The sequence below is a fragment of the Leptopilina heterotoma genome, unplaced genomic scaffold (assembly GCF_015476425.1).
Source record: "Leptopilina heterotoma isolate Lh14 unplaced genomic scaffold, ASM1547642v1 Lhet_228, whole genome shotgun sequence".
Lineage (NCBI taxonomy): Eukaryota > Metazoa > Arthropoda > Insecta > Hymenoptera > Figitidae > Leptopilina > Leptopilina heterotoma.
The window spans coordinates 2558300-2583552 of NW_025110946.1; the positions used below are offsets into that span (position 1 = coordinate 2558300).

The window sequence follows — 25253 nt, forward strand, 5'->3', positions numbered from 1 at the left end:
TTGTATTGTAGAAAAATAATTTTTAGTTTGTGTATGAATTAAAAAATTCAATTTTAAAGTTCTAAATGTTCTTCTCATGCTTGATACTAATAGAACACTACTGCGCATGCGTTATAGTGATAGATCACTACTGTGCATGCGTGATACTGATAGAACACTACTGCGCATGCGTATTATTGATAGAACACTACTGCGCATGCGCATTATTAATAGAACACTACTGCGCATGCCTGACATTTACAGAACACTACTGCGCATGCCTGACATTGATAGAACACTACTGCGCATGCCTGACAATGATAGAATACTACTGCGCATGTCTGACAATGATAGAACACTACTGCGCATGCCTGACAATGATAGAATACTACTGCGCATGTCTGACAATGATAGAACACTACTGCGCATGCATGACATTGATAGAATACTACTGCGCATGTCTGACATTGATAGAATACTACTGCGCATGCCTGACATTCACAGAACACTACTGCGCATGCGTACCATTGATAGAATACTACTGCGCATGCGTATATGTATGTACAATGAGTATGTATATATACGATACGATGAATCCTTATATGAAATCAGTAGATATGCAAATTAGGTAAAGAGAGACATTCTGATGTTATTTTCCTTCAAGAGAGGAAGAAAGCAATACCGTTACCTGAAGAGAGATAGTTTTATGTTTTCAATGAATGAAAGAGAGATAGGTATGCGTGAACTTTTCTGCGTTATAAACAGAGAGCGATTTATGTTTAGTTACTAGAAAGAGGGAGACAGAAAGAAATTTTCACTAAATGATATATTGAATATTATATATATATATAAAAAGAGAAACGAGAGGCCCGTTCGAGTACCTGGCCTATTGTTCAAATGGTTTCTTTTAGAGCTGTGCAAAATAATTCGAACCGAACTGTTCGAATTTTTTCACCTAGTTCGAATGTCGAAAATTCGACATTCGAGTTAGCTAAGTTCGAATGTCGAAAATCCGACATTCGAACTAGCCCAGTTCGAATGTCGAAAAACCGACATTCGAACTAGCCCAGTTCGAATGTCGAAAAACCGACATTCGAACTAGCCTAGTTCGAATGTCGAAAAACCGACATTCGAACTAGCCCAGTTCGGATGTCGAATATTCGACATTCGAGTTACTACAAAATTCGAACCGAACCGAGTTGTGTTCGGTTTTAGTACGCTAAAATGTCGAATTCTAAAATTCGACATTTCAGTCGCTCAGTTCGAATGTCGAATATTCGACATTCGAACTAGCCCAGTTCGGATGTCGAATATTCGACATTTCGGCGCCCCAAACCGAACAAAACTCGGTTCGGTTCGAATTTTGCACAGCTCTAGTTTCTTTCAACCAGTGGGCAGTCTATTAAGTGATCAGTGAGTAGAGAGAGAGTATGAATTAGTGGTCACTCAAGTGCGAAATGCCAAGACTGCAAAAAGGGCCCATCATTGGCCCAGTGATGTCTGCCGAGAATTGGCAGTAATTACTGGGCCATTACTGGTGTTCAAAACGTCCCATTGCTGGGCCAATGATGGCGTCGATGGTCAGATTTTCAAATTTTCTAAGACTGGGCCGGCTCTCAGCCCAATAATGGTACATTCACGGCAAAGTTGATCAATCTTTAATAACAAAAGACAATTGCCACTGATGTGACGTAGATGGCAAGCAGAGTATTATAAATCCTGTAGCTAAATGATCTTAACAAATACACAGTTTTAGTATTCTTTATAACATTTACTTCGAACGTCATTTCTTTACTGCATATAAAGCTTCTCCGATTTTTCTCGAACAACAAAATTCATAATTTTTAAAAAATTTTTATTGACTTTCGTATTGAATTAAACCTATACACTTGAATTTTTTAAATCTAACTTTTTATTCGTACTCAGCAACCCCAACAACCCCGCTTAAACGTTTCATTGAAATAGACGGAGTTTTAAATATTTTTGTTCTATTAACATTTTCTTCTTGCACCCCTAGATATAAACACACCCCCTGCTTTAAGGCTGCATGCGATCAAATCGTCATAGGGCTCATGTGAAAGGGCATGGTTTAATTTTTAATTTCTGATATTAGCGAAGTTTGTAGCACGTCAGGATTTAGCTGTATAATTTTTTTAAAATGGCCAAAAACGCAGTTTTTAGGGGTTTCAATCCCAATTTTCTCTAAAACGTGACGCGATGGGAAGTTTTCAAGCCCTGCACTGTAAATAAAAGCTTCTAAATTAGAGCTGATTTTCGGTATTAAAATAGAACCAAATCTCGATTTAGTACCAAAAATTGGTACTGAATTATTACCTTTCTATTTTTTACAGTGTGATTCGTGTTCAGCACAAAAAGTCAGTTCGGGAACACTATACCACATTCTATTCGCAGAACCCTTGCAGGGCAGCGATATTTAAATTTATTAATTTTAAAAACAGATTACTTTAATTACATTTAATACTTTATTTTAATTATTTGAGTTCAATAGGATATTTTCAGAAATTAAATACAGTCAGTTCCCGCAATATGAATATTTCGCTATCTGACGAATTTCGTCAACTGACTCTTAATGGGCTTAAATCGGTTTCGCTACCTGACCAACCGTACTTTCACTTTTGACGCGCGCTCAGTGCCGAAAGAGCCTCCTAGTTTTTCGTGGTTACTCGTAGTGACAAAGCGGCATAAAAATTTTGTTTAGAGCCAAAAAAAAGTTAAAATTTGCTAGGACTACGTCCTACGTCCCTGAAATTGCTAGGATCTTGGTGGAGGGGGAGCGCTTGACGGGATGGTCATATACCGAATAAGCCACCAAGGAAAAATTCGAGACTTTAGTCAGATTGCGGGAACTCACTGTATTACAAACTAAAAAATAAAATAGGTTTGATTTATAAAATTTTTAAAACCATTTTTTAAATTATTTCCAAAATATATGTAATTTAATCAATTTTTTGTTATTATAAAGTTTCTTATAACTAATTAATTGTTACATTATTCAATATGAGTATTTATAATTAATAATAAGTAATAAATTTGTTAATTTTTATTGTATTAAATTATAAAAGGATTCTTTATTTGAAGTAATATTATCTTCGATTCATTTAATAATAATTATAAAAAATTAATTAAAAAATGGATTAATTAATACCTGATAAAATTTTTATTTTAATTAATACATTAATAAACTTCAATGTACTACTGAATTAAAATGTAGTTTATAATTATAAATTATAGAAGAATTTAATAATGTTTATTCAAATTACGACATCAAAAACATTTTTGGATCTGAGTGTTTCTGACATAGAAGTTCGTTTTGTCAAACAATTCAAAATGACAGTTTAGTTGTCAAGTTAACTGCAAAACAAAAATTTCGTTCGTCTAACGGTTCGTTTCGTCCGAATGAATCACTTGTGATTTGTCTAACTTTTTTATATGTCCCAAAAAAGTAACATTTGTTTCATAGGCTTATTTGTATTGAATTTTTTATAGAATTGATATTTTGACGAGACTTTATCTACATACGTTTCTTTAGAAAATGCAAGTAAAATGTATAAAAAATTTTAAGTTACTTTTACAATAGAAAAATAATTCTTATATATAAAATATATACTAGATATTATTACAGTAGTGTTACAGTAATGTCACCGTAATAATACGAAAAAAGATCACCGTTCATATAAAAAGAATTGTTTTTATCTTTCTTTGCGATAATACTTTCACATTACTGCAATATTACAGTAATATTACCATGTAATGTAACTACAATAACTTAAAATATCACATTGGGGTGGACATGTTAATGTTATTGAAATTTCATTTTTGTATTACATTGGTATATTAATAACATTACATGGAACATTACGGTCACATTACTGTAATGTCATGTGTTACTTAGGTGATATTTAAGAATACCCTGAATGTTTCCCATTTCTATACAATTAGGGAATCCCTAAGATATTTGTACTCTCTAAATTTGAATCAGTGATAAGTCGCTGATTGGGTAGCTATAAGTATGCAGCTGATTTAATCAGCGTATGGGTAGTTCTACAAACGAGGGAATATATGTTGTCCAAGGTTGTTTTTTACATTAATTTAAAAAAAATAAAATTATTTTTAATGGGTACTGTAGTGCTTAATGATTACTATTATGCCTCAAAACGTTACCCGGTTTCAAAAAAATTTTTTTGCAAAAAATAAGCATTCAAGTGCTAAATTCTCAGTTTCCTGGCATGTCCCAATGTGAAAATGAAAGTTAATAAATTATATAAATATTATTTTTAAGCGATTAAATACAAATTTACACTTGGATAATAATTTCAAATAGTTGTACTTTACAAAGATTTAAATAATTGTTACAATACTTGATATTTTATTAAAAAAATATTATTTTAAATTTTGTCCCTCGAATTAATTCTCAGTTTCCTGGCATCATAAAAAAACGTTAAAATTATTAAGAATTTTCATTCCGATTAATTCAATATTTTTCACAGTGCTTAATAAAGGTTAACTAAATATGATATCACTTGCATTTTACTTAACTTGCAGTTCAATTAACTAAAATTTTGTACTTTGTGATCGAAATGGGCATTTGGTCAGACAAATTCTCAGTTTCCTGGCACGCATTTAAAAAAAAATATTTTATGTTTTTATACTTTTGTTGTTCTAGGTGTCGTAGAACCTTATTCCCTGTTGACCAGTATTCCGAATTTTGTTATTAAGCCTTGTTTTTCAATTTTTTAGACGAAAAATGACCAAATTCTCAGTTTCCTGGTTCTCAGTTTCCTGGCACTTTCTGACAGAATACACATGTGCTTAAGATGTAAAATTTAAAATTTTATTTTTTTGACTGGCCACTTTTAGGTAACTTTGACAATACTTTTAACTTGAATTTAACCTACTTTTTAAAACCTGAACGTAAAAAAAATGTTGTGCCAAAAATTTCTTCATTTTCTTCCTTCGTTTGTAGAACTACCCGTATATACACTAATGAATCAGCGAATAGTCACTGATTTTTTAGCTTATATACACTGATTAAATCAGCTGCATACTTATAGCTACCTAATCAGCGATTTTCCGCTGATTCATATTAATGTTTATAGGGGATATCTAAGATATTCTACGATATCTGTAAGATATTAAAATTCTTCGCTCTACTGGATATTCGAAATATTTTATGTGAACATTTTTAAGATATTAAAGCATATGAAAATTACTTAAATGTATTGTGGAATTTGTGGGATTCGTTTCTAAATGATTGACATATTAAAAAAAAATTGAAGTGCTCATTTAAAGCGTTTTTGTTTAAAAGAAGCATAATCTTTTATAGTTAAAAAACAATTAATGGGCGCGCAGAAGTTGTACTAGTAAATGATAAAAGTCGAACGACCGAACGATGAAGTACGTAGTTACACGAGCGACGGACGACAAAACGACGACGAATATGTTAATATTATAGGTTTTATTATGTTAATATATAATATTATAAAATTATTATATATATGAAGTTCGTTATTTCTAGATTTCAATAATTTATATAAAGATGTTTAATGGTTTTTTATTCAATAATCCACATTTTTTATTATTATTAATTTAAAGCGCGAAGCTTTTCATCCATACACGATGGACCTCATCAGGCGTTTCAGTCACTGCAAATATGATCACTGTCAATACTCAAACAATACAAAAAAAACTTTTTTCTAAAAATACATAAAAAGTGAAAATGAAGACATTTAAAAATATTTAAGACAGGAAGGAAGAGTATGGAGACCGAACTCTGTGTAGAAAGCGCTTTAAAAATCTCAGAGAAATATGCACGAAAAGTGCCAGGCTCACTGCGTTCTAGTCGACCTCCAATTAAGTTGATCATGCGCATAAGCTGTGTTGTGTCTCTGTTTCTCGTAAAAATTGTGAGAGTGAGATGTAAGATCTAATGTTTACATTTAGCCGGTCTTAGTGAGATACATACATATACACGGAAAGAATTTTGGTGCAGTTGCAGCTCCTATAGATGGAGCAACTGAGCAAAACGGCAAGTAGCAGCGCCACTTTCGTTAAGAGTAGTATATACTCCTCTAGGGCGAGCAGCTGCTCTTTTTTGGCGCGGTAGCAGATCTTTATGGTTAGGTTCGCGTCGCTCCCTGCAATCTGGCGTATTACTGCACATGTGCTTTGAACAAATTTCTTTCGTATGCAAAGGGTGAAAAAGTTTAGTGCGTGACAGAAATTGTATTTGACCGAGGATTATTTCTTACAGGAATTTATAGCTGTTAAAAGTAAGTTGAAATGTATATATTTATGGATGCACAAATTTACGTTTTTCCCTTTATATGTGTAATGTTAAAGTAATTGTGGTTTGTATGTATAACCTAACTTTTATGCACGCAGCGTGGTTGTTCGACCAGCTTTTCATTTTGCTGAAAGTTTTTTTTTACATTGTTTATAAATTAAAATATTTATATATATATATATTTGAATAAATTGGTGTTTTAATTACATAACCTAACTTTTGCAATCCATGTTTATAAAGTATCAATACTTTCGCTTTTTTCCATTGCTATATGTGTTATAGGTTATTTGCGATAATTGCATGATGGAAGAGACTATGCAAGTGGACGTCGTAGAAAACGTTGAAACTATATCTTTAAATGTCAGTCAATCTGTTAATCAGCTAACACCAGCTAGCACAAATCACTCTGATAATTCACGTCCCGTGAAAAGTAATTTTTTTACCCTGCCTAATATATAATTCACTTCTGTTTTTATTATTATATATATCCATTAAATAATTATAAATTTTTTAATATCCTTTCTCGTCTTAATTTATGAAACGCTTCCAGGTTTTAATGTTAACAATAATAATGAGTTATTTCGCTTCTTAAATTCTCGTGACAATTTAGACGGTAGAATAATACTTGGAAGATATCTGTTAAAAGGTCAACTTGATTATCATTTGTTGAAAAGATTAATTATTATGAATAAATTGAAAGATGATCCAATTAATTACAAGTGAGTTTGATTTATAAATATTATATATTATTTATAATTTCTCAATATTATGTCCTTGTTAAAAGTATAGAATGCAATTTTCTGGGGGTTGATATTATCCCTTCATTATACTTGTATCGTATGTGAAGTTGTGTTTTTGTGTTTTCATAATTCTTTTGTAAAAAGTAATTTTGTTTTTGCATGCGCATAACGAATCCATTTGTGATGTATCATTTTTTATAGCATTTAATTTAATTAAAATATGGATGATAATAATTAATATAACATGCTAGTATTTAATAATAATAATAAATAATATAATAATAATATAGCATTCCTGTAGCAGCGCCACTTTCGTTAAGAGTAGTATATACTCCTCTAGGGCGAGCAGCTGCTCTTTTTTGGCGCGGTAGCAGATCTTTATGGTTAGGTTCGCGTCGCTCCCTGCAATCTGGCGTATTACTGCACATGTGCTTTGAACAAATTTCTTTCGTATGCAAAGGGTGAAAAAGTTTAGTGCGTGACAGTGAATAATAATAATAATAAATAATAATATAATAATATTAATAATAATAATAATAATAATAATAATATAATAATAATAATAATAATATAATATTCAGTACACAATAATAAATTTTTTTAATGTATTCATTATTTACATATTTTTCCAGAATAACAGTTGAAGAATTTTTGAAGCTTCGACAAGAAATTGTTGAAATTTTCCCAAAGGAAGACGCAGAAATCTTTTACAAGCCTCCACGTCAAACGAAACATAATGAAACAATTTGTGCTCGTGGATGCTTGTACAATACTTATAAATTTATTCGAAAGCAACTAAGAGAGTCAGGCATTTTACTCACAAAAGGAGATATTTCGGAGGCAGAAAGTGCACAGAACATTGTTGAAGGTTATTATAATTTATAATCAAATAAATAATATTAATGAGAATATTTTAACCTTTAGACATGTGTTATAATTGTTTGTTTATAAAACTCTTTTTACAATAATACAAATCGGATTTAATGCTATAACGGATATTGACGAGGACAAGTACACTAGCCTAGATATTCTAAATGAGTGGGAGAACAATTTTGAAAGAAGGATAGTATACCTTAGTGAGAAAAAGTCTCCTGTAAATCTCGAAATTTACTTCAATACCTACCGTTGTGTGCGACCGCCGATTGGTATATCTTTGGTATGTAGTATAAATAGATTTATTTATTTTCCTTCAGATATCTTATTTTAAGTTATTAAAGTCATATAAACATAATATTATATAAAATTATTTTTTAGTTGGAATAAGACTTTAAAAAAGTTATAGAGAACCTACATGACAATGGTGATATTGACGAGGTTAAACTAAAATCTTTCAATTCATTGTTAAGTAAAAGTTGGACAAGTATCGCTCCGAAAATCATCGACCATTGCAAAAAATCCCGCATGAAAGAAGTGAAAGAATTGATGCAAATTCACAACCATGTTCTAAAACAAGGTATCACTCTATTTAAGTTAATAATAATGTTATAATGTATAAGGAAGGCCAGTAAATTAACTACTTTTATAATTTTCAGAAGCTTGTAGGAATATTGTAGCTTTATTACTACTTCCGCTTTGTGTCAGTGTAACAAAATCTATAAAGCTAAATAAGAGTAGCACAAAAATTTTTACAAAGGAGGATATTTCGAAGACGTTAATTTTGCACGTAACAGTACGAATCTATAATTCTGTATGTCAATATAACTATTCTTTTTCGCACATATTATATAATATTTTTTGTTTTAGGATCCTAATCAACTTGATAAGGAACAGGAAGATTTCGAAACTTCTTTGAGAGGATACAATCAACAAATTCATCCGTACGTTATATTCTGCGGAAGCGTTGAAAGCATTTCAGCTATTTATGTTATTGTAAATTCTGAAAAATATTTATACACTGATGCCGTTAAAGCAGTGGAAGCATGCTTAAAGTGTTTAGTAGCTCTCAAAAGCTGGCCATTTCTATGTGATCACGTTTACATGCTCATAAGCAAATTAGTTTATGATATAAATTTCACCACGAAATCATCTATACCAGTTTCGAAATTTGTAGTCGAGATTAAAAAACTACTTGACTAAAAAGAAAAGTTGACGGTTAATTTGAATTTAAAATAGAAAAAATATCAAGAGTTTAATTTAATTTAACGATCAATATTGTAAAATGTTGACAAAGATTTTATGAGTTTGTTATATTTTAAATGTTTAAAGTAATCTCAAAGAGATATTTTATATTGGATGTTCAATTTAAAAGTATTTAATAATTAAACTCGCATTAAATGCATTGGTTTTAAGAATGGATCTTTTAAATATTGTAAATACCGTTTTATCATTCATTCTTTTTCTATACAGCGAACCTACATATCCGCGAAAATTGGTGCAAGAAGTAATTGATTTCCTCATTGACTTCATTCGTAGCGCATACTTGCCATCTCTTAAAAATGACATTATCGAGATATTGAAAAAAGAAAATATTACTGCAGATTCCCTTGAAGATATTAGAGTATGTTTCACAAAACATAGTAACGTGTTTGATTCCCTGTCAACAGAGTTCAAACGATTTAATTTATTAAAGAGAAAAGGTTACACCGAACCTGATGAATTACTAATAGGTGATTTTTTAACCGAAAAACTTGTTGGGAATAAAATTAAGTTAATTCCCGAATTTTCAACCGGTATATATGTTCCTTTGCAAAAGTCATTAAAATGTTTTCTGGAAATACCAGGTATTTTTAGTGGAATTTTAGAATACATTGAAGAATTATCAGTAGAATCAAACATTATAAAAAATATTATTCAAGGCAGCTTATGGCTAAATAAATATTCCAGTAAGTTTAATCAGGAGATTGTTTTACCACTTTTTATTTTTTATGATGAAGTGGAAGTCGGCAATCCGTTAGGGAGTCACGCGGGTGTAAATAAATTTGGGGTTATATACGCATATATTGCATGCTTGCCGCCGCGAATTGCATCAAAACTTAGTAGCATTCTTTTCTCAACGTTAATATATTCAGCAGATAAAAAAAATGTACCAATGAAAGAGTTTTTGGAAAATTAATTGAAGAATTAAATTTCCTCCAACGAACCGGAATATTTATAACAGTTAATGGTGTCCCAAAACTTGTAAAATTTCAATTGGTGTTAATCTTAGGTGACAACTTAGGTCTAAACAGTATTCTTGGATTTATAGAATGCTTTAAGAATACTGTTTGTTGTCGAATTTGTACAGTTTCATCGAAAACATCTGCGACTTTAGCAGCGGAAAGCGAATCTTTATTGCGTAACTGCCAAAATTATGAAGAAGCAATTAAGCAGGATGATTCTTCGAAAAGTGGTATAAAAGAACGTTGTGTATTTAATAAAGTTGATAATTTTAACGTGACGGAAAATTTGACTGTCGACATTATGCATGATGTTTTGGAAGGTGTCGGTAAATATGTGATACAGTCATTACTATACACATTCATCTTTATTAAACAATATTTTACATTGGAAGATTTAAATCTGGCATTTCAAAATTTTGACTACGGATCATTTGACAAATCTAATAAACCACCACCCATTTTGTTTAATAGAATAAAAAAAAATGTCACTAAAAATGTCTGCAGCGGAAATGCTTAATTTTATTCAAATATTCAGTATAGTTATGGGACACCATATTCCTGAACATGATAAGCATTGGAAACTTTTTAAGTACTTGCGCCAAATTTTGGATATAATTCTTTCACCACGAGTAATTCGTAGTGACAGTAAACGATTAGATAATTTAGTAAAAAAGCTAAATAACTTGTATGTAGAACATTACGGAGCCCTAAAGCCCAAATTCCATAATCTTCTTCATTATGGAAGAATTTTATTGCAAAATGGTCCATTAGTTCGCTTCTCGAGTATGCGTTACGAATCCCGTCACCGTTCAATAAAAGCATCTGCTCAAGCATCTAGTTGCAAAATAAATTTATTAAAAACGGTTGCAACAAAACAAATATTCCAAATGTGTTATTTGATGCACAATTTAGAGTTTGATAGTAAACCAAAATTTGGAACGCTAGATGAAACGGATTGTTCTGCAATTTACAAAGGTGGGCACCGTTAACCTAAAAATTAACGTCGTTAATCGTTAATTCGTTAAGTGAAAAAGTTAACTTCGTTAATAGTTAATCCGTTTACGAACAAGAAAATTAACGGAAGTTAACGTTAACCGTTAAAGTTAACATAAATTTAAAAAAATTCGTAATTGCATTCTAATGTACAAAAAAACAAATGTTCTTTTTCATTAATTTTTATTTTTTTACATCAAATCTAAGAGACACATGTTTACTTTCATAAACAACTAAAGTTTCGACAAAATATTTTTATTATGATACACTGCTAAAAATAAAATCAGGAATAATAAGAAAACGTCAGAAAATTTGATGTTTTGTGACTACTTTAACGTTTTCTGAAGCTTTTGGTTAATTCTGACTAAAGGGTTTTTTATGCTCCTGTTGAATCCTGATTATTATGGATTGTGATTATTTCTCATTGAATTCATCTTTTTTATTTTTAGCTCGCACCAAAATATAGTGGGTAAATGTAAAGTACCGTTAAAACTTCAAATTTGTGCGTATCCCTTTTTTCACAATAGAATCGTGGGTTTTTTGTTATGAGCTTCGGGGGTCTCCAACCTGATTTTTATTGCTCAAAAGTTTTGCAATTTTAACATTCAAGTGAAATCAATATAAATTCAGAATCTAAAAATCTCCACGATTACAAATATCTAAAATTTATTATAAAAACATTTTTTAAGGAAACTGTAACGTATCTCGAAAACCGTAATTGATAAATAAAAAAGAATATCATTTTTGAATTTAAGTTCTAAAGGATATTCAATGGGTTAGTGGAAAAAAAGGACACCTCGAATTTTGGTATTATTAGTAGGGGAGAGTGGTCCTAAGTTGGCCGTGGGCCTAAGTTGGCCACCCTGCATTTCTCAGAGATGGTTTACTGGACGAATCTATAATTTTGTGGTATGATATATTGATAAACCATGATATAATTTATGGACCTAATTATAATCTAAGATTCTTCTACGCATTGTGAGGACAATAATATTGTTTTCGACCAAAAAAATATGATTTTTCTTGTTTTTTCGAGAGCAGCTACAAGAGATAAATAATTAAAAATTTCTAAATGAGTGTGTGCGCTAGTTCCTTTATTTAATGTTGTAATAAGAGGTTCTGTTGATTTTTTTAATAAATTTTTTTTATTAGCGTAATAATTTGAAACTTGTAAAAATCTACAGTGGTCCTAAGTTGGCCACCTATTGTTTTTGTTTGTTTTTATATATGTTTTGCTTCTTTTTTGTGTTTTTCATCACGAGAAAGACCGTAAAAGTGTAACGTAGGAATTAAACAAAGACAAAATGGTTTAAAAAACATTAGAAAAGACATAGTACAAAAACGCCTGTCTCCACAGCCATCCACCACTGCAAATAAATGAAATAAAATAATCCTTCATTTTCTAAACAAAAATAGTTCAATAATGCGTTTTTATTCTCCTAAATGTATCAAATTTGTCAAATTTCTGCGTAATTGAAAAGAATATGCATTTCTTCCTTATACAGAAGCGAAAAAAAGTGGTGGCCAACTTAGGACCAGGGGGTGGCCAACTTAGGACCGCTATTTCTGAAATGTCCAAAATGCAGCTTTTTACTATTTATTGTATTAAGACTACAAAAGCCATTCTAAAACGTTCTAAATACCACAAAATTATAGCAAAACGATCTCTGAACACTAATATATACTTGCCGAAGTGATTAAATTTCATTTTGTTACTATTTTCGACCAATTTGCTTAGGCGGCCAACTTAGGACCACTCTCCCCTAATTAATATGCAAGGAAGCGAAACGGAATTTGGAAAAATTGTGAAAATTATTGGAGTAAATAATGAAATCTATTTCTACTTTGAAGTGTTTGAGGAAATTACGTTTGATGCGCATTATCATGCCTACCTGGTTAAAACAAAAAATGAATTGAAATTTTTAAATTCAGAATCATTGCCAAACATCGCTCCTTGTTTATCAGTAGAAACGAAAAATGAACATTTCATTGTCACGCCATATCTACTTTAATTTAAAAAAATTTCGTTTTTCAATTTAAATGTATGTCAATCTTCTTTGTATCTTCGAAACTTTTAATTTACAGTAAAATTGTTTCTAATCAATAAAGATTTCAAATTTACATGCATATTTCATTCATTAATTTATACGCTTTTAATATTCAATACTACATAAATTACCCTGACAAATGCGACCACATTTAAAAACTAAAATAGTGTAGCTGTTCTGATTTCAATTTATTAATAAATTAAAATTTAATACAATAATAATAAAAACAAAAATATATAATTCATAATAAAAATTCAATTAAAAAGTCAAAATTTTTAAAGATCAAATTTTTAAAGAGTTTTAATTATAAATATGACAATGATTTCTCCAAAATTTTAATAAGTCCAAAAAAGTACATTTTTATTTACTTTATTCGAAGGTAATTAAATCTTACAAAATTATGATAAATTTTTTTTAAGAATTTAGTAGTTTTTAAAAATATTTTAATGTAACTTTTCGAAAACAATTGAATTTCTTAAAAGAGTTTCTGTAATATTTAAAAAAAAACTAATTCATTTCTTAATGAATTTTAATAAAATATTTTAAACATGATTTTTTCTCCAAAATGTTAAAAATAATTCTAAATGTTATTATTTTTTGTATGTATTTGAATTCGGAAATATGTAATTGAAAGTACTGAAAATACTAAATTTTAAAAAATTTGAAGCTAACTTCAATTAATTTTCATTTTTAAATTTACGTTTAAGACTTTTCATTAAAATTTTTGATAATTCAATTATTTTGAAAATTTACAATTAAAATTCTTCAAAAATTTATGTTAAAAAATTCTAACAAGATAATTTAAAAAAAATAATTATTGTCAATTAAATTTTACAAAATTTAAATTATTCAAAATCTTTTTAATTTTATATATATATATATATATATATATATATATATATAAAAAATTTAAATAGAAAATTGATTCAAAAATAAGATTTGAAAGATTTGTTTATAGTAATTTTTCGCACAATAAAAATCGAAATCAGTTACATTTAATCAAAAAAAAAATATTTTGTTGCAATATTTGTAAGAAAAGTCGGGAAAGTTGCAATTTTTAAAAGTAAGTGGAAAAAATCCCAATTTTCTAAATTTCCCTGACAAAAAATTTTTTTCCTGACATTTCCCTGACTTTACTGACATGTGGCCACCCTGTTAAAGTATTAGAAATATAAATAATTAAATTAAAAACTGTTCATGTTTAAAAATAAGTAAAATTGATAAATATGTAAACATTTATTTTCTCGTTTTGAAAAAAATTATTATTACTCTGAATATTTCTATTTGTAAACAAAAATAAATGTAAGTGAATTTTTAAAATATTTTCAATTATTAAAATTTGTCATTTTTATAATATGGTATAATACTATACACAATTATTGACAATGTGAAATAATTAACAAATTTTAGGTTATTTTAATGGGAAATTATATACAAGGAGAATTTTATAATTACTTTCACTGTGTTACAATATAATAAATTTAAGCTTAATAAATATTAGACACTTTGAATTATAATAATACATAATATTAATAGAGTATACAGTAAGAACACCTAACTATGATACGAATTACCACTATAAGCGTGAGTGCGAGTGAGCGCTTATTAAACGCCGCATAAGAGTGTCCTCTTCGAACTCGTGGACTAATTCATAGTTCTGTGTTCTTACTGTATGAGCCTGCTTGCTTTTTCTAGGGGCAGCAGCTGCTCTTTCGAATTGACAGAAAGCGATCATCCAGTAAATGACAATAATCTAACCTAAAGGTGGCTCTGCTGCAGCTCTTTTAATGCCGAGCCGCTTTCGCAATAGTGAGATGGCAGCAGAGTGCCCAAAATTCTTTCAGTGTACAATACATTTCGTTTTAATAATTATTTATTTATTTTATTTAAAAAATGTCGTGTTGTATGCCAGGATGTAAAGAAAGAAAAAGAGTCTAAAAACATTAGTCTCTTCTATCCTTCTACGGTATGTAAATATACTCTAGATATAAACACAATTCTTCTTAACCATTTTCGCAAAATTTTTCCCTTTTCATAAATATATTATTAAATTATTTTGAAAATCTAAATAATATCACAATTGCAAATAAATAAATTTGCTTTTAAAATTAACACTGTTTAAACTATGTAATATTTACCTTGACATAACCACACTTTTCATCTATGTTGTAACGATAGCGTTTAAAATCTAATGTGAGAAATTATATTTCGTACAGACAGTATATCTATATATACTACAGCACGTTCAGCCTGCTAGTCGCGAAGAGAGTAGCCACCGCGCACATACTGCGCGTCGCGGCAACGTCACGCTCCCCACCGCGAAACTTACCTGGATAACGACCAGACTTCTATATACTTTGCTCGCACGGACAATTTCCTCAGTTCGCCGTCGAACTGACTCGGGGCTTGCTCCGAGGAAGATCGACGACAACTCTCTCCTTCTTTTCTCTCTTTCCTTTCTACCTGGTGCAAGCAGGCGGTATCTCAGGTACAACTGGGGCTGCTAGCTTGCACTAATTCTTTCTCTCTACCTGGAGCGAGCAGGCGGTATCTCAGGTACAACTGGGGCTGCTAGTTTGCACCACTTCCTAGAGGGATCTGCACTCGAGACTCAGGTACAACTGTGCAAACTCAGGGCCATGGTTGTACGTTGTTAAAATGAAAACAGAAACAGTTTGAAAGTTCAAACGCTCATCTCGAAACAAACCATAATAATTTTTCCGGATCTAATTTTTGTGTTTTGAAATGTATAAAATCTTTATGTGAGGGAAGTAATTCACAAATGTAAGTTTGAGGTTATGTAGAAATTTTTTTTTAAAGAGTGACGCTAAAAACACCTGTTTTTTAGCCCATTTTTCGGACCGCGAATTTTTCAATCAAACATATTCTAAAATGCGCCGTATAAAGGGTTATTAATTTCATAACCATTTTGAGTGGAGCATATCCTTTGTTTTTTGGATATAGTGTTAAAATGGGGGTTTAGAGGGGTTAAAAGGGGTTAAAATACCAAAAATTAAATATGCTCAGATTCGCTGGAAACTGGTTACTCGGGGGTTTTCGGGGTCGCTGATTACGAATCCAATGTCAGTTTTTCAAAATTCAAAATGGAGGATCTAATATGGCGGACGACTTCTTCTAAAATTGATCAGATTTGCTTGAAATTAATTACTCAGGGGTTTTCGGGGTCGCTGATTACGAATCCAATATCAGTTTTTCAAAATTCAAAATGGCGGATCCAATATGGCGGACGACTTTTTTAAAAATCACATCTTATTGCTTGATTACATATCCGATGTCAGTTTTTCATAATTCAAAATGTCAATAAGATGTGATTTTTAAAAAAGTCGTCCGACATTTTGAATTTTGAAAAACTGATATTGGATTCGTAATCAGCGACCCCGAAAACCTCTGAGTAATTAATTTCAAGCGAATCTGATCAATTTTAGAAAATGTCGTCCGCCATATTGGATCCGCCATTTTGAATTTTGAAAAACTGACATTGGATTCGTAATCAGCGACCCCGAAAACCCCCGAGAAACCAGTTGTAGCGAATCTGAGCATATTTAATTTTTGGTATTTTAACCCCGTTTAACCCCTCTAAACCCCCATTTTAACACTATATCCAAAAAAACAAAGGATATGCTCCACTCAAAATGGTTATGAAATTAATATCCCTTTATACGGCGCATTTTAGAATATGTTTGATAGAAAAATTCGCGGTCCGAAAAATGGGCTAAATTAAGCGTCACTCTTTGTTATTAATATTTAGCCTCTCAGGATATAATGTTAAATTATCTTAAATATTTTTAAATTTCTTCATTTTCACTTTTTATGTATTTTTAGAAAAAAGTTTTTATGTAATGTTTGAGTATTGACAGTGATCATATTTGCAGTGATTGAAACGCCTGATGAGGTCCATCGTGTATGGTTGAAAAGCTTCGCGCTTTAAATTAATAATAATAAAAAAATGTTGATTACACAGGCACACAAAAAAAAAAAGTGTCGTGGCCGAGACACTACAGTAGTATATTCCCATGTATTTTTGGCCGCTGAATCCGAATCTGAAGTCCGAATGCTCAAATTGGTTCTTGAGTTTTTTGAGTTATTTAATTAACATAATTAATAATTAGTTAATTGGTTTTTTGAGTTATACTCAAAAAACGACTCAAAACACGAATTTGAACCAAAAAAATTAAAAAAATTTTTTGTGACATGACAATAGCATATTTCCATGTATTTTTTCCCGCTGAATCCGGATTCGAAGTCAGAATTGACAGATGTGCTCAAAATTTTGAGCTAAACTCAAAAAACGACTCAAAAAACCGAATTAAAATGACGAAAATGAAAAATTTTTTCTGTGACACTGCAAAAGTATATTCCTATGTATTTTTTCATGCTGAATCCGAATTCGAAGTCAAAATTGACAGATTTGCTCAAAATTTTGAGATAAACTCAAAAAACCACTCAAAAAAAGACTCAAAAATCCGAATTAAGATGAAAAAATTTTTTATGACACTACACTACTATATTCCCATGTACTTTTTCTTGCTGAATCCGTATTCGCAGTCAGAATTGACAGATTTGTTCAAAATTTTGAGATAAGCTCAAAGAACTGATAAAAAAAGCGATTTAAAATAAAGAAATGGCAATTTTTTGCTATGAGACTACATTACAGTATTTCCATATATTTTTACACTCGGATCTCGCATTTGAAGTCAGAATTATTCTAATGGCTCAAAATTTTGAGACACACAAGAAAATCTGTTAAGTTACAAAAATTAAAGTCAAGAAACTCTACTTTTCTTGCTAGTACACTACATTAGTATATTCACATGTTTTTACATCTGCTTCTAAATTCAAAGTTATAATTATTAAATTGGCTCAAAATTTTAAGTTAAATCCAAAAATGCTCAAAATTTAATTTAATGCAAAAGAGTTCATTTTTCTGGTATTCGGTAGTGTATTCTCATGAATTTTATATACGCTGAATACAAATTCGAAGTTAGAATTATCAGAATGACATAAAATTTTTTAGAACTCAAACCCTGGTTACAGGTACAAGCATGCATGTTTTTGAGCACTTTTAATGAAATCCAAAATTTTGAGCCACTTTGAAAATTCTGACTTTGGAATCACAGTGAAAAAATACATGGGAATACACTAGTGTAGTGTCATAGCAAAAAATTTCCTTTATTCATATTAAATGGCATTTTTATCAGTTTTTTGAGTTCATCTCAAAATTTTGAGCAAATCAGTCATAAATCTGTCAATTCTGACTTTAAATGCGAGATTCGATATGGAAATACTGTAATGTAGTGTCATAGCAAAAAATTTCCATTTCTTTATACATGGGAATATAGTAGTGTAGTGTCATAAAAAATTTTTTCATCTTAATTCGGTTTTTTTAGTCTTTTTTGAGTGGTTTTTTGAGTTTATCTTAAAATTTTGAGCAAATCTGTCAACTTTGACTTCGAATTCGGATTCAGCATGCAAAAATACATAGGAATATACTTTTGCAATGTCACAGAAAAAATTTTTCATTTTCGTCATTTTAATTCGGTTTTTTGAGTCGTTTTTTGAGTTTAGCTCATAATTTTGAGCACATCTGTCAATTCTGACTTCGAATCCGGATTCAGCGGGAAAAAATACATGGAAATATGCTATTGTCATGTCACAAAAAAATTTTTTAATTTTTTTGGTTCAAATTCGTGTTTTGAGTCGTTTTTTGAGTATAACTCAAAAAAAAGAACCAATTTGAGCATTCGGACTTCAGATTCGGATTCAGCGGCCAAAAATACATGGGAATATACTACTGTAGTGTCTCGGCCAGGACACTTTTTTTTTTTGTGTGCCTGTGTTATTGAATAAAAAACCATTAAACATCTTTATATAAAAATTTATGTTTATTTTATTTTAATACACGTAATATAATAATAAAATTAAGAAATAAACAAATGTTCAACGTTTTAATAATTATATACCTAATAAATAAAAATAAAAAGTTATCGGAATACAATTTAGAATTAGGTCATTATATCGATAAAGAATGGATCTTCCAATCATTAACATTAGAATCGATTAAATGAACCATGCGGGAATATAAAGGGAATAAAATATACTTTCGTTTAGAATTAGAAAATTTTTGAAAAGTTTATTTTTTAATAATTATTTAATAAATTTTTTATAAACAATTTATTTTTTTTATGTTCTGCGCCTTTTAAAAATTTGAAAAACATCTCAACATACAATTAAAAATATAGGCAATCAAAATCCGTTGAGAAAATTTAGGATCAACAAAGACACCGACACACAAAAAAAGATTCAGATTCCCAGGACTGTCATGTGGTGGCGGGGTTTGAGTGAAGTTTGAGAAACTAATTTTTATGGAAATTTACTTAATTTCTAGACATAAAGCTCAATTTTTGCTTCTTCTAAATGTTTTTCTGAATTCAGTGACTTTAATAACATAAGAATTGAATATATAAAAAAAATTAAAATGGCGGATCTAAAATGGTGAATTTAAAAAAAAATTCTTCAGATTTCCTTGAAACTTGTTACTCGGGGGTTTTTGGGGTCGCTGATTATGAATTTGACATCAGATTTTCAAATTTCAAAATGGCGGATCCAATATGGCGGACGAAATTTTTAAAAATTCTTAGCATTTACTTGAAACTCGTTACTCGGGGGTTTTCGGGGTCGCTGATTACAAATATGATGTTAGTTTATGAAAATTCAATATAGCGGATCCAATATAGCGGACAAAATATATTTAAATGAATGAAATCAATTGAAACTTGCTACTCCGTGGTGATTTTCGAGGTCGCTGAATACGAATCTGATGTTGGATAGTCGATAATTTTAAATCTAAATTTTTCATAATCCAGAAATGGTTTACTGTAAATGTTTTACTAAAATTTAATCGCATTTCTGTAATACTACAATCTCAAAAAGTTTTTGACCTATGTAAAATTAGTTTCCTTGTTTATTTATTTTCTTTTTTTCTATTTTTGCGACTAGGACATCTCCCCGTGGTGAAGGCGGGCAACGAATTCTCGGGTAAGTTTCTAGGTTGAAATTATGCCTTCATGGCAAAAGTAGGAAAGAAGTTTACGATGCAGAGGTGGGATAGCTCAGTATCGGCGGCTGGTTAGGTTGAGAAAGCGGGACCGCAGGCGTCGTCATCATACAACCGCAATGTTTTGCACGATTCACAGTGGGACAGAATCTGAAAAACTCGGCCGAAACCTCGAAAAAAAAGTTGTAGATAGACCGTTTTGCGCTATAGAATTTCGTAGAGAAGGTATTTCTATACACTATAGCAAAAGGAACTATAGCGTGGTTCTATGGTAACAAAAATACAGCAGTCGAAAGTTAACCTCTTCGCAGTGTCGTTTACACTGCAAAGCGTTAGCAAAAAGTTACAGTGCGAAAAATTGTGACAGTTTTTTCAAAAGTAAGACAATTTGAATCTGACAAAATGGAAAATACTCCTAAAGGTATGTACTTTATTGTAATATAGGACGTAAGAATGTTATTTTCGTTAAATGCTAAAAATATTATATGAAATAAGCTTATGTTTTCGAAATTTATTCTCCTAAAAACTAGATTTAAGTTACTCAAAAGTTGCTTATCCGTGAGATCCCGCTAAACTTTCTATTAGGAAATAAAGGTAGTAGTGTAGAGAATTGAAATCTGCAAAAAAAGTTTGCAACTTTTTGCAACTTTAAATTTTACGAACATAAATATCGCGCAATGTCATGTTGCACGGATCCACGTGTTTGACAACAGCGGTCAGCATGCTGTCTGCAGTGTATAGTACAATAGAAGTAAATAGAAGGGGATCTCAGCTGCTTACGAGACCCTTTTATATATTCTGTGATTAATTTGTCTAGGTATAGAATTATAGATAAATTTAGTCAATGTACAGGGTGTTCAAAAAGTATTACTTCTTTAATGTATTCATCTAATAAATAGTAACATAAAAAATAAAAGTAATTCTTATTATGAAGATAATATAATATACATAAATATAAAAAAATATATAAACAATATAATAAATTTTATATATATATATATATATATATATATATATATATATATATATATATATATATATACTTATTATATTTCTTTTATTTAATCATTTTTTATTACTATTAAAAACTACTTGATTATTTTTATATAATTATTTATAATTTATATTTATATATATATATATATATATATATATATATATATATATTTGTTTATAAAAAATAAATGTATTTATTTATTTAAAAAAATAATTTATTAAAAATTATTAAATAAAATAAATATATTAAGTAAAATGAAATAAATTAAATAAGGAAAAATGTAATAAATGTGTAAAATAATAACAATAATAATAAGAAAATAACTTAACTATTTGAAAATTTTATATTGATACTTATTGTTTTTTATAAGATTGCTTGTAGTATATTAATAAATAATTACAATACAACAAATTAACATCATTTTTAATTTTCTGCTTTAGATTTGCAAAAGGAGATCGTCGCTTGTACGAAAAGAGATCTATTTGATACTCTTAAAGGTCAGATGAATGCAGAATTGGACACTCAAATTAATATCATACAAAATTATCTAAACAAAAGTTCTGACAGCAGTTTTATTATTGATCCAGACCAAGTTGTTAATTTAAAGAAAACTTTATCAAAAATAAAATCAAAATGGAAGGAATCCCACCGAATAATTAAAAGATTTTTTACTACAAATAATGATTGGTTAAATGGAACAATAAATATTGTGGTAAGAAACTTTTTATATATATTGTTAAAACGAAATATGTTCTATTTAATAAAATAATAACTTCTATCTATGCCTATGCTTTTTTCAGTGCTCTCGTGCGATTCCTACGGATGCGGATGCAACTAAAGAAAATAAAGGTGGTCGACCAGCAAGTAATTTTGAGGAGTCCAGTGATCGATCGAAACGGCGTAAAACAACTAAAATGCGCGAAGATTTCACTGCAGAAGAATTATCGTATGCTACTCAAATGAGTCTCCGTTCATCTGGATCTGTAGACGCTGCTGCTGTTATAAAAGATATTACAACAACAACGCCTACTAGAGCATCACGATATAGAGCAGCTTTTAAATCTTCTTTAACACATCAGCCAATTGAAATGACTGGGGATGAAGCACTTGTAGACATTGTTGGATCAAAATTAACGAAGCAGAGCTACATTGGTATCCGGAGTTCATTGACACGAAAAAAATTTAATGCCTACCCGTCTTACAGAAAAGTTGTGGAAGCAAAGTCTCGTTGTTATCCATCAGATATTACTGTCACCGAGACTTCAGCAGAAGTCAAATTACAAAGTTTATTAAACCATACATGCGATCGACTGTTAATGGTACAAATGGACATATTAAACGCTTTAGATTTTGGTATTGTTAAAAATCTTAGATTAGTTTGTAAATGGGGTTGTGATGGTAGTTCAGGCCAGAGTGAATATAAGCAGCAGTTTTCTAGTCCTGATAGTTCTGATTCTCACATGTTTTTAACTTCGTTGGTGCCGTTACGAATTGTAGGCTTTGATGAAAATTTAAAAAAAGATGTCATTATTTGGAAAAAACCCAAAACCCTCGTCAACCCGCTTTTGTAGGCCTATAAGAATTCAATTTCAAAAAGAAACTGTTGATTTGACGCTAAATGAAAAAAAATACATTGACGATCAAACTGAAAATCTGCAACCTTTTACTACTGTTATTAACGGGGAGGAAATACGCGTAAAATTTGAAATGTATTTGACTATGATAGACATGAAGGTTTGCAATGCCATAACAAGCACAAAATCAGCAATGCGATGTTATTTATGTAACGCAACATCATCACAATTTAATGACATAAATTTAATGAAAACTCTTAATGTTGACGAAACTGCACTTGGTTTAGGTTTATCAACACTGCATGCATGGATTCGCTTTTTCGAATATTTTTTACACATTGGATATAAAGCACAAACTCAACAATGGAGAAAAAATAAGTTTTCGAAAGAAGAAATCGAACAGCGAAAACGAGTTATTCAAGGAGCGTTTAAAACTCAACTTAGTTTAAATATCGATAAACCGAAAGTTGGCGCAGGTAATACTAACGACGGAAACACAGCTAGGCGTTTCTTTGAACATTTCGACATATCAGCTAGAATTTTAGGAGTGGATGCAAATTTAATGAAACGGGCTTACATTATTTTGCAGGTAATGTCCAGTGGTTTCGCAGTAAATGTTGATCTTTTTCAAAAATACTGCTTGGAAACCGCAGAAATGTGCGTCTCTTTGTATTCATGGTATAATATGTCTACAACAGTACATAAAATTTTAATTCATGGGTCTACAATTATTGAATGGTCTCCGCTCCCAATAGGAGTAATGTCTGAAGATGCCCAAGAAGCTCGAAATAAAGACATCAGAAATTTCAGAGAACACTTTTCGAGAAAGTGTTCCAGATCTGCCACCATGCAGGACGTTTTCAATCGTCTACTCGTAACGTCTGATCCCTTTATTTCAAGTATGGGAAGGAATCACCCGAAAAGTAAAAAAATTCTGTCAGAAGAAGTAACACGATTGTTATTAGGCACAAGTGGGGAACAAAGACTGTATGGAATTGATTATTCTGAGGTCTCTTCTACAGATGATTCAACAGATATGGAGATTGACGACTTTGATTTTTAATCAACCAAATTTTTTTAGTTTTTTTGCTAATGCATATGAGATTTAAAAGATAAGGTTTTTATTGTATAAAATAACTAAGATTTATATATTACATCATTTGACGAAATACATCATTAATAATCATGACAACTCTTGAAAATCAATTTTTGTGAAAATCCAAATACTTTTTAAAATACTCGTCCGCCATATTGGATCCGCTATCTTGAATTTCGAAAAACCCACTTTAGATTCGTAATCAGCGACCCCAAAAACCCCTATAAAACAATTTTTGTGAAAATCCAACTACTTTTTAAAATACTCGTCCGCCATATTGGATCCGCCATTTTGAATTTTTGAAATCTGACTTCAAATTCGTAATCAGCGACCCCAAAAACCCCTATAAAACAATTTTTGTGAAAATCCAAGTACTTTTTAAAATACTCGTCCGCCATATTGGATCCGCCATTTTGAATTTTTGAAATCTGACTTCAAATTCGTAATCAGCGACCCCAAAAACCGTCGAGTAACGAATTTCAAGCGAATCCGATGAATTTTTCAAAAACGTGTCCGCCATCTTGAATTTCGAAAAACCAACTTTAGATTCGTAATCAGCGACCCCAAAAACCCCCAAGTAAGAAATTTTATGCAATTTTAAAAACATCTAGAGGTTTTGGCCAGGTTTTTGTCAATCTGTCCCACTGTGCGATTGTGTAGATAATTCCAACTGTTTCTGCACGGAAAAAAAAGTACGTGAAAGTTTCATTGACTTGGTACTTGACTTTTGGATACGACACAAAATACTAAAAAGAGTCTAGTCATTTTGCATGAGAGTTTCAAAAGCAGTCAATGAAATATTCTAGTACCTTGCTTGAGAATTTCATTGACTTTCAAAAAAATTGTAAAATAAAAAAAATAATTTCCACTTGTTCACACAGTTTTTCTGAAATTCACTCATTCATTCACATATATTGATAATTAATCACACAAACAAAGAACAATTATTTTATCACTTTTCGACGTTCGTCAACACTTATGAACTAACCTATAACACACACATATATTCGCGTATAACTTAAATATAAACACACACTTAACACTTAAAAGTACGTATCGAATTGTTCTCGAATTGTTTTCTCTTATATACCACATGGTGAAATTTTTCACGACTTCTGAGACATGCTATTTCACTGAAAACTGATACTTACATAACATTCTGTTTTGTGAGAAACACAAAATTAAAAATATTTTTTTGAAAGTCAATTCTTGAAGACAAATATATATTAACACTATTTGTTTTTCATAAAATAATAGTATATTCACATCTGAAATTAACACAAATGGAAACAGACGATCAGCTGGCATTTACCTTGGGTAGAAACGCGCAACGCACACTGCGCATGCTC

General features: G+C 30.4%; 2 protein-coding genes across 3 annotated transcripts in view; one reads left to right on the top strand and one right to left on the bottom strand.

The window, feature by feature from the left end:
• Positions 1–25253, bottom strand: part of LOC122502435 (zeta-sarcoglycan) — a 316329-nt gene that overhangs the window by 19021 nt on the left and 272055 nt on the right. The gene's annotated exons all lie outside the window — the stretch shown is intronic.
• LOC122502436 lies at positions 20258–22843 on the top strand. The gene is made up of 3 exons (XM_043612487.1): positions 20258–20658; positions 21675–21946; positions 22035–22843. Exons 1-3 carry the CDS (start codon positions 20640–20642, stop codon positions 22803–22805), a joined length of 1062 nt encoding a protein of 353 aa, XP_043468422.1. The 5' UTR covers positions 20258–20639; the 3' UTR covers positions 22806–22843.

Bases quoted from the DNA above. Each gene is read 5' to 3' on its own strand.
- LOC122502436 (XM_043612487.1), top strand. The intron at 21,947-22,034 runs GTAAGAAACTTT...TGCTTTTTTCAG, and splicing joins ATGGAACAATAAATATTGTG to TGCTCTCGTGCGATTCCTAC.